Genomic DNA, 10,647 nt, shown 5'->3' on the forward strand with positions numbered 1-10,647 from the left:
ATCGATGGAACTTACCATGTGGTGAGCTGTTGTTGTCTTTCATACGCACACGAAGTTTTGGGAAAAATGATCCCCGTTCACCTTCCTTCATAGTATAGTGACAAGGTAGGAGACGGAAGCCAGCGTCGGGACTCCGATCGACCCAAAGCAAGCGCGATTTTTTTCGCGAAAATCGAATCCAGTCGCTAAATAAACACGCCAGGCTCGTGGAACATGAATTTCTCTAAACCATGAATCCACTGAAGCATCTCCAGGTAGCAACGCGAAACCACCAGGCTCCGTAGAACTTGTAAGTTAACCTGCTAAAATGGCGGCCGGAAGCCGTTGTCCTCGCAAAGTGTCCAATTCAAAATGGCACTGAATTCGGGACGCCTGGTGACGAGTATAATAAGTCCCCCTGGAGGGAGGGGAGTCCCAGATTGCTCAAAGGGGCACTGTCATGAGCATGCTCGAGATTGTTTGCTCTCGAGCCCACGGAAAATTCTAGCCGCCATCATGGATTCACGCGTGAGTCACATATATTCGCCGGAGTTTCTCCTTTGTCCACCATGGCGCTCCCCAGTGGACACCATTTTGAATTTGTCGATTCAACTTGAAAAAAGTTAACCTAACAGTTTTCAAGTTTTCACAATACGCCAGCGCATGAGCTTGTCGTGACAGTTTCCCTTCAAGACAAAACTCACTCAGAAATCTGGGACTCCCCTCCCTCCAGGGGGACTTATTATACTTGTCATCAGGCGTCCCGAGTTCAGTGCCATTTTGAATTGGACACTTTGCAAGGACAACGGCTTCGGGCCGCCATTTTAGCAGGTTAACTTACAAGTTCTACGGAGCCTGGTGGCTTCGCGTTCCTACCTGGAGATGCTTTAGTGGATTCATGGTTTAGAGAAATTCATGTTCCACGAGCCTGGCGTGTTTATTTAGCGACTGGATTCGATTTTCGCGAAAAAAATCGTGCTTGTTTTGGGCCGATCGGAGTCCCGACGCTGGCTTCCGTCTCCTACCTTGTCACTATACTATGAAGGAAGGTGAACGGGGACCATTTTTCCCAAAACGTCGTGTACGTATGAAAGACAACAACAGCTCACCACATGGTAAGTTTCATCGATTTTTATTTCCATTTTCTAGCAAATTTCCAGACCTAAACTTCGCCTCATATGTTCTCTATATTTACCTATGTGGCACACACAGTGAGCCTGGGTTACCTGTGGTATAACAGGGGTAATGGTTGTACATGAAAATTGCACATACCGGTAACTGTAGACACACAAGCTTTAATGTCATCAGACTTGCCACAGTGTTATAATGGACCCTGGATTCAATAATTTATTTCAGATTGTGGAATTTTTTGGGGAGTGGGGACAGTTCCTGATGTCATCTGCAAGTCAGTTCATTGATTCATTTTTATTTCTTTTAATACAGGTAGCTGCAATTTATCAGGCATGTGATAAGCCTGATATTAAGAGAGCATTGTTTAGTGCAACATTATCAAATGGCATTGATGAGTGGGCAAGTGCTCATCTGGACAATGTTGTTAAAGTTACAGTTGGTATCAGGTATATCTAATAGACATACACAGTGTAATACAGGGAGAAATACTGTTGCCTACACAACATTTAGTAATCAAATTTCCCTTACAAGCTTTCAGTAAATCCTAAAAAAATTTTGTCGTATGTTCTGCACAGAAACACTGCTACCCAAACAGTGGAGCAGGAATTGCTGTTTGTCGGTCAAGAATCTGGAAAGCTTCTTGCTGTTAGAGATATTGTTCAGAAGGTACATGTACACTGGTAATGTTATTACGAAACATGACAGAATCACTTCTAATGCATTTTTCGCCTGCAAATTTGATCATTTTTAGATTCCAATATTTAACTTGATGTTGTCTCACATCAAATGCCGTTGTAGATAAGGTGGCATGCAGATACTGACTGTTGCTTGGAAGCTGTTCAGAACACAATCATTGTCAGGCTTCTGGCAATAATTATCTGCAGAGCGTCTTTCTAGCAACAGTAGTACTGCAGACCATTGGCTTACTGCGCTTTTCATAAACATGCGAACTCTGAAGGTTAAATTCGTGTCAGTGGTTTTGTTTTCCGCTGCCGTCAATCACTGTAGCAGAATTGGTCATAGCAGGAAAGAAAGATTTGCAAGCTGACATTTTGAGCGTTAGCCCTTCACCAGAGCGAATTGAGGAATTGTGAGATGTTAGTGGTTTATAGACGTGCCATTGGTGATACTATGTTGACGCGATTACACGAATAAGTTAATTGAATGAGAAGCGGTCATAGATTTTGTAGGTAGAATTTAGAGAGATTTAGCATCACGTTTACGTGAAACGGAAAACGTCGTACATATCAGTGCCGTTTCACGTTTCACGTAAAATAGAGCGAACATTGTGAATCTAGCTTCGCTTGACCCACGGAAACAGGAGTATTTAGTTACTATTTATTAGTCTTTTTAAACATTGTTTGTAGAAAAAGACGCTGTATAAAATGAAAATCCTGACTTGTCAAATTTTGAGAGTTTCGATGAAGTTGTTTTGTCGGTCAACAGAGAGTCAACCTGAGTTCATGAAAAAAATTGCGGTAATGAGACCTAATTTTTCCTCCTTTGACATACCGAAAAATGTTTTTGGGTACGTTTTTTTTTTCCACTAACGACTTCTTATGTAGAAGAAAAACGAGAAGAAAATTGCACGTATACGGCAAACGCGAAAATGCCTACTTTCACGTAGAAGCGGCAGCCGGCCAGCGTAGAAAATGGAAGGAAAATCAGGGCCACGTGGTCACTTTTATCGTTTGCGTCTCACTTAAAGGTGATTCTAAATGACTCTGTGGCTAATGGTATTGACACGCTTAGTGAAAAATTCGAAGTAACTGTGCTGCGCAATAATGCGGATGAAGATTAAATGAAAGTTCCAGTTTGCGCCCAAATTAAATGAGAACCAAACTTTGAGGGTACTTCCTCTTCATCATTGGTTTGAAAGCAACTGAAAAAGCACGTGCAACGTAACGCTCAAATAAAAGCAAAACACGCAACGTTTACAACACGCGCTGACTTTATGGGAAACCAAAGAATGTTGGTCTCAATAGGGCCATTTATACGAGAGAAAATAAGACGTCTTAGCTAAGACGCGTCTTAAATAGGACGCGAACTGTATCATTTATAAGACGCGAACATCTCGTATAAATGGTTCGCGTCTTACTTGGTTATTTATCATCATAAATCTAGCACGCCCTTCAACAATAACTTTTAATTCACAGTTACCACCTTTGTACTTTTCATCCGCAAAGTTGCGAATTGAAAACCCTTTCAATTCAATTCAACTAAAACAAAAAATGACTTACACCGGTCGCTTGTCACGCAGTTATCAAGTTGTTCTGCGATTGCCAGTTCCCGGCAAAGGATGAGTAGGAACTCTTTCTCCTCCACCAAAGTCCAACTGTTTCTCTGTTTTGTTGCTGTTTTTGAGCCTAACTGGGAGGCCATTTTGTTAGCCTGGGTGACTCGTCAACAAAATGACCATGTTGTTGTTGTCGTCACGCATGTGACCGGAATGCGCACTTATAGTTCACGTCTTATTTAGAACGCGAAACCATTTATACGAGAAAGTTCACGTCTTATTTAAGACGCGGACAAAATAAGAACTGCCGAAAATTCTGTTCCAAGATAGGACGCGTCTTATGTAGGACGCGAACGCTTGATTTGTAGCATTTATACGAGCAGCTCGCGTCTTATTTTCTTCCGTATAAATGGCCCTATTAGGGCCGTTAGGGCCGTTTATAGGAGAGAAAATAAGCCGCTTGTGGACTTTGGTTTCCTATAAAGTCAGCGCGCGCTATAAACGTTGCGTGTTTTGTTTTTATTTGAGCGTTACGTTGCACACGCATTTTTCAGTTGCTTTCAAACCACTGATGAAGAGGAAGTACCCTCCAAACGTTTGGTTCTCATTTAAAATTCTTGGGCGCAAATTTGAAGTTTCATTTAATATTCATTGACACGCTTAGGGTGCTTTCTTTTGGGAGTATCCTGGCTATTCTCATTCCGGATTAGGAATAACAGAATACACGGAATATCAATTCGCAAAAAGACACATTCTGAAAACGAAATGCTATTAGCAAAGGTGACCTGGGAACGTTTGTATGTGGGCATGCGCCACTTGCGTTGGCATGGTGATTGAAAAAGGTTTTCCGAAAGTTTGGAACACAAAATGTTGAAATATGGGCATAAGTACCAGTTTTTTGGCGGTTTACACGATTTTCGGTTTGCTTCTTTTGCTAAAAACCTGAAGGGGGAAAATGACGAAGAATTCTTTGTACTTGTGAGTGCTTTGCATATTGCAAATGTGTTCCCATACACTCTTCTTCTTGATGTTGACTTAATTGAAAAAAGGTTCGTGGTTTTTCTACAAACCAATTAATGCCGACATCATTTCTTTTGACCAGGCAAGGGCACTTTTTTCATTAACACAAACTGAGAGCTCTTCTTGTTCTCGCACCGGTAAAGAAACAGAAGAGAGGCCAGCACACCCGCACTTAGGGAGACATTTTGCATCGCTATTCCATTAAGAGTTTTGCAATTTTCAAGCCGCCGGTGGGCGACCAGCCGGCCGCATATCATTTCCCGCCAAAACTTTCCCAAAAGAACGCATCTTCTGCCTATTCCGAGTGAACCATATTCCGGTCATTCCGTTCATTCTGCTATCGGGAGCAGAATAAACAGAATAGTATTCCGTTCATTCCAAAAACGGAATAGGTCCCAAACGAACACGAACACTGTCTATTCCGTGTATTCCTATTCCGGAATAGTACCAAAAGAACGCGCCCTTAGTTGACACACAATTTTGGTCGAGATTTTTGTGGCTTTCGATATGTCCAGAAATGCCCCTAATTTAGATTCACGCGGATTTCAATAAGCGTCACAATGTCCCCCTGAATGCGCTCCTCAAGTAAGGATAAACAGCTGAAAAATAACTCTAAACTTTACCGTTACCTTATTGTTAGAAATAAGTAGCAAAGGCTTAGACTTAAAAGGGACATTTCATAATGGATGGCAAAATTGGGCCTGCATCTAATCAGGTGCATTGTTGGACATAAGTGGGATTTCCCTGTGATTTCGCTTCAGATGAATCATTTATTATGCACTATTTAGTGAAATAACATGGACATATTACGTGTAATGGATTAGTGAGAAATGTGCGTAGCGGCCAAAGTAGCCAAAGCTTTCGTGTCGGCTGCTACTAAGTGTAGTAATAGGCAACAAATTGCCATGGTTAGGAAGATTGAAGGGCATGCACTTGGTTTTGACGCTTCTCTGTCATTTCTGTCTGTATCTTGAAGATGTTCGCGGTGAAGATCTGCTAGTTTTACCCTGATCATTTGTGAACTGGCAACTAAGCATTCTCAGTCCCTACGGAGTAGAGGAACGCTCTTCATTTAATTGAGTTTCTTCTATATAAATCGCAATCAACCCAAAAGTTCCCAATTCGTTTTGACGAAGGTCTAATGCTCGAAATGTCAATACGCAAATCTTTTTCACGACGTTTTATCTTCCTTTATCAACTCGTTACGTTTGCTAAAACCAAATTTTGGTGTTTCTCTCCCCGTCGACGCAGCACCTCAATTCCCTTAGAAACTCAGTAACCCCTTCATTGATCTCGATGCACCTTTTAATGGCCCGCTGGCTGTTGCGGCAAATATGATTGAAGGCAATAGAGAACAAAACCGTTTATTCGAATTAGAGTCCACATGTTGATGAAAGGCGCAGTAACATAAATTCGTATTCGGATTTCTTGCCAAGTTTGCTGTCTATATAAGATAATTCATTGGAAAAGTGTTTAAATTGTCAACGTGATGAACTTGGTGTAATTCACTGGTGAAATGGTTCTTCTTTCTGTGTCACAAACAGCTATTAGCATTATGAGGTTTCATGGAAGTATGACCGAGTTGTTTTGGTTGCATCATTTTGAAAGTAAGCTAAATTAATGGTGATTGTTGGCTTGTGTGAATAGGGATTCCAGCCTCCGATGTTAATATTTGTCCAGTCCAAAGAAAGAGCTAAAGAACTGTTTCATGAACTTATTTATGACGGAATCAATGTGGAGGTTATTCACTCAGAGAGAACTCAAGCCCAGGTCAGTTCAATAGAGACGCTACTGTACATCTTACAAGTCATGTGTATGCGGTCGTTTTAGGCTTGTTTTAAGCATGATACTATCATGACATCAGTAAAGGTGTAATTTTTCTCTATTTGGTTGTTTTCGTTCCAGAGAGACAACATAGTTAAATGTTTTAGAACAGGAAAGGTTTGTTCACATTGTTCATTCTAATGTTGATTCCATTTGTTAGTTCTTTGGCTGTAAATCAATTGACACTAAAGTAAAGTTGATTCATTGGTTACCATTTGTTGTTTTAGATCTGGGTTCTTATTGCAACTGAGCTTATGGGTCGTGGAATTGACTTTAAAGGAGTGAACTTGGTCTTAAACTATGACTTTCCTACATCTGCTGTTGCGTACATTCACAGAATAGGTACGTAGGGTTTGCATCTTGCACCTTTGCAATGGAGAATATCCTGGGGGTTTTTCTTTGTTTTTTTTTTTTGTTTTTTTTTTTCAAATTTACCCAAGTTATATATCGAACTGTTTTCTTCTGGGGAGTAGTAGTTTGGCGTATAGAGACAGTAACCGTTATTGCCAATGAGCTACACCTTTCGTGGATTACTCGGGAAGATTGGCAGCCTTCAAGGCCTTGCACCTGAAGTCATCATCATCTTTTCTTTTTCCCTCTGAGGGAAATTGGGTCTTGCGTTCTCTCTCTCCAAGCTTCTCAGTCTTTCGCACATCTACCGGCTTCTGCTCAACCTTTGAACCCAAGTTCACCTCGTTCTCTCTCTACCGTTCTTCGCCATGTCTCCTTCGGCCTACCTGTCCTACGTCTTCCTTCTGCGGTCCATGTTAAGGCTATCCTTGTGTTCTCATTTACACTTTTCCTCAGCACGTGCCCAATCAGTTTCCAGCGTCTACGTTTTATCTGCTGACTGATCTCTTCCATATTCGTCTTGAAGTAATTAATTATTAATTTATGGATGAAAGCTAAGTATTATCGATTACGGTCATAGTTTGCAGTTTTGTGTCATTCATTTATTCATTTATTCATTTATCATCCACATATTTTAAAGTGTTGTGTTTTTTTTTGCGTTTCGAACCGAAGGTAGAACGGGTCGCGCTGGAAGACCAGGGAGAGCCATAACGTTTTACACCGAGGACGATGCTGCCAATCTACGGAGGTAAAAAATAGCCTTCAAATTGAGTGTTACTTTGATATTTGATTATGAAACAAATGACTTCAGTTAATTGAACAGACATCTATTGCTCTAAGAATTGGTTTACCGCATAATTACAGGACAGGTTTAATGGGGTTAGGTAAGGGTTGCACGACGCTTAGTTGTTCAACAACAAAGCACTACGATTGGGAATTTCCGTTAACAATCTGTGGAATTGTTCAAACTAATATTTAGTCGGTTTTACGTTTGTTTTGGTTGAGTATGATTAATCATTGTACCATATTTTTGTACCGCAGTATTGCAAATGTAATGAAGAGTTCAGGGTGTGAAATTCCAGACTGGATGTTAAAATTGAAAAAGCCATCAAGGTGAGATTTGGAAGAGTTCACTGAATTGTCATGTACAATGTTAGTTTTAATTGTCTAAATACTTGAGAGTTTGGCCGAAAACCAGTGACTTCGCAAAGCCATCTTGACGCAGAATTAAGTTCACGTCCTTTTGGTACGACTGAGAGTTATTGACCCACAATAAGGTGATATGCGCTATATGCCTTCACCGAGCTGTAACATTTGTCTTAAGTCCCACAAAATTCTTGTTAACGCATTGTATGCAATTTTCTTGCAGGAAAGCTCGAAAGAGATTATCTCGGAATCCTCCTTCTCGGTCGACGATTAAAACTGTGTCCAAATACGATTTAGAAAAAGCCAAGAAAAAGAGGTAAGAGGCGACAATTGTTCAAGCAGTCGTGTGCCGTAGTGAAGATTCTTCAACAAAACAGGTATTTCTCAAATACTGTGAAAACCAGCGAAGTAAAGAAACAAAAGCAAGCAGGTTGGGGGGCTGTTATCTTTACATGTAACATGTACTTAATAGGCCATTTCCGCGTTTGTTTGTCTCGGTGTCGAAGTGAGTCTTGGTGCTCAACTATTGAAAGGGAAATGACTTTGATTTGCATAAGAATACGCAACTCGTTTCCATTTGAATGGTTGTGCACCAGGACTCGCTTTGAAACTGAGACATCCAGCAACTCGGAAATGGGCTATTGACGGCTTCGGTTAGCGGCTCTTTTGGTACGATGAAACCCGCAATTATTGGAACAAAAAGGAGTTTTTTAGAATCTCATTTGTCTTTGAGCAGACCAGTTGGCTATTTGCCAAGCCACAGGAAAAATTAAAGGCACAGAACATAGTTCATTTGCAGCTGTTACTTTAGTCTGCTTCTTTAATAGCTAAGGAACGAAGCTTAAAAAGAAATCTCCACCCCTTCCACTTAACTCCTCTCGTTTTGCTCATGCTCCCCAGTGATTCGCCCCTTTCTCCAACAAGGAGCAAGGTTTCAGGGTTATTTTTAAAGTGTGCAAGGTAATTGGGATTTAGCTTCCCCACTCAGTACTCTCAAGAAGAATTATCAGATAAAGCTAAGACTTATTTCTTTGTATTTTTTTCCAGAGACATGATTGAAGCGTCCAAGAAGAAAAAAGCGAAATTAAAGTCCGTACAGCAGACGATATGATTTTAGACCATCTTAACACTTTGCAACTTAAAATGTAGCAAGCACTTTACTTGAAGGACTTACGGCTTGGGTTGTCCAGTGGACAATTATATCATTTTGCTAAAGCTTTTGTTTGAGAAAGTGGTTCCAAACTTCCTGAAAATAATGCCCTCTTGCTAAAACGTTCAACACAGCGCTTGTTGAGTTGACTAATGACTTGATAAAGCGCAAAATGTCCAATAAGGCTCTGCTGTTTCCATTTAAATTTATTTTCCTGGTTCTCTGACAACCCCTGAGAACTCTAGCAAATACTCGGTAAAAGTCACTTCGTTGTTTTCTTCAGATTTTGAAATTGTGTTTCCTTAACACCTGACGGGCAAAATTTTGAGCTTTGATTTTTACTATGAGTGTAAGTTTTGGATTTCACGGTCCGCCAATACTCAAGGTCAAACCTCAGAGGGTTGGATCCTGGGGAAAAGTGACGTGAGAGGCTCACTATCTTAAAATTTCAGCGTCTGAATGCAGCTTATTTACACGAGTCCCGTGCTGCATATTAATTCTGCGGCGTACACACGCATTGCATTCTTAAACTAGTGAGCCTTTGACTTCATTTTCTTCTCGAACCAGCTCTCCCAAGAACTTAAATTTAGTAATGACGGACCATTAAATATGAAAATTCCAGTTAAAGTAAGCAGGTGGCTTTTTTAAATCAAGGTTTAAAGCTTTTGTCGCTTAGTGCTTGGCTAACATAGATTTGAAATCCAAAGAAAAATAAGATTACAGGGGCACTTTAAGAAGATAACGAAAGAAGTATGCGCATTTGGGAAAATGTTATCGGGCACTTTCGTTTTTGAAGACTATGGGCACCACGTCACTGATTCGGGCAGCTACATGCGTCGTCATCTTGGTCACGGTACAAGAAGACCGTGTAATGATGTCCTCAACAAACACGTGTTCTTGCCACCCAGACAAAGAAGACGCAGGCAAAAAGTAACGGATGTTACGAAAAGACAACGTTGACGCTGCTCATTAGAGGAATGTTCTGAATGATAAGTAACTTGAACCCCACTGAACCCTGGATGTACCATTTATATGCTAACCATGAAAGCCCCCCTTAACCCCTTTTAGAATTAATTTGGTTTTGTACACTGGTGACTATTCAAGTCTTGATTAGGGCGAAAGGTTCCTCATTTTTATAAGGGTATCGATTGTTAATGCAATCTTCATTATTTGGGCACTCAGAAAAATATGGAAATAAAATGACACGATTTCCCTGCGAGGAGAGAGAAAGAACTTCCGTCCGCACAAACTGGTGCTTGTTCTAAAAAACTTGAAAAGAAACGTAAACGCTGAGACAAAGAGGAAATGACAGTGACGCATGGCAATAAACTAATATGAGTATACCGCCATATTTGCACTCATTTTTATGCATGAATTTTACGCAAGAGCCATTCTTGACATCATTCATCATCATCATTTATTTTTGCAACAATGTGCTTACCTCACGGAAGGGTTTTCGTGGTGAACACATAAGTTAGATACCCAAAATAGTCCTGTCTTAATTCTACTCGATTGCATAGCTGGTGGGATAGTGGGGAGTTTACGCAAGGACTTAATGAGCTTACGCAAGGACTTTAATGAACAAAAACGAAGGTGCGTGCGTTTTACATTTTTGGCCCATTTCTTTGCCATCCTCTTCCTGACGACAACGTGAATAACCCTTATGCGTGATGACCTCTAACTGGCTGATTTCACCACCAAGCCTCGATTTCGAAAATCAAACTTGCAAATTTCAGCTTCAGCTGAATCCCAAAGGAGCAAACTTGAAAACGATACCAACGTGTGAACTGTATTTCACATCCAGATGATG

General features: G+C 40.7%; 1 protein-coding gene across 1 annotated transcript in view; it reads left to right on the forward strand.

The window, feature by feature from the left end:
* Positions 1-10,136, forward strand: part of LOC138022353 (probable ATP-dependent RNA helicase DDX52) — a 39,029-nt gene extending 28,893 nt beyond the window's left edge. The window contains exons 11-19 of the mRNA XM_068869465.1: positions 1,423-1,556; positions 1,686-1,776; positions 6,014-6,136; positions 6,272-6,307; positions 6,418-6,532; positions 7,214-7,289; positions 7,583-7,654; positions 7,911-8,003; positions 8,735-10,136. Of these exons, the coding sequence (XP_068725566.1) occupies positions 1,423-1,556; positions 1,686-1,776; positions 6,014-6,136; positions 6,272-6,307; positions 6,418-6,532; positions 7,214-7,289; positions 7,583-7,654; positions 7,911-8,003; positions 8,735-8,798 (804 nt within the window). The 3' untranslated portion in view covers positions 8,799-10,136. The remainder of the gene's footprint in view (positions 1-1,422; positions 1,557-1,685; positions 1,777-6,013; positions 6,137-6,271; positions 6,308-6,417; positions 6,533-7,213; positions 7,290-7,582; positions 7,655-7,910; positions 8,004-8,734) is intronic.
* The last annotated feature ends 511 nt before the right edge of the window (positions 10,137-10,647 follow it).

Source organism: Montipora capricornis, chromosome 10 (genome assembly GCF_036669925.1).
Source record: "Montipora capricornis isolate CH-2021 chromosome 10, ASM3666992v2, whole genome shotgun sequence".
NCBI lineage: Eukaryota > Metazoa > Cnidaria > Anthozoa > Scleractinia > Acroporidae > Montipora > Montipora capricornis.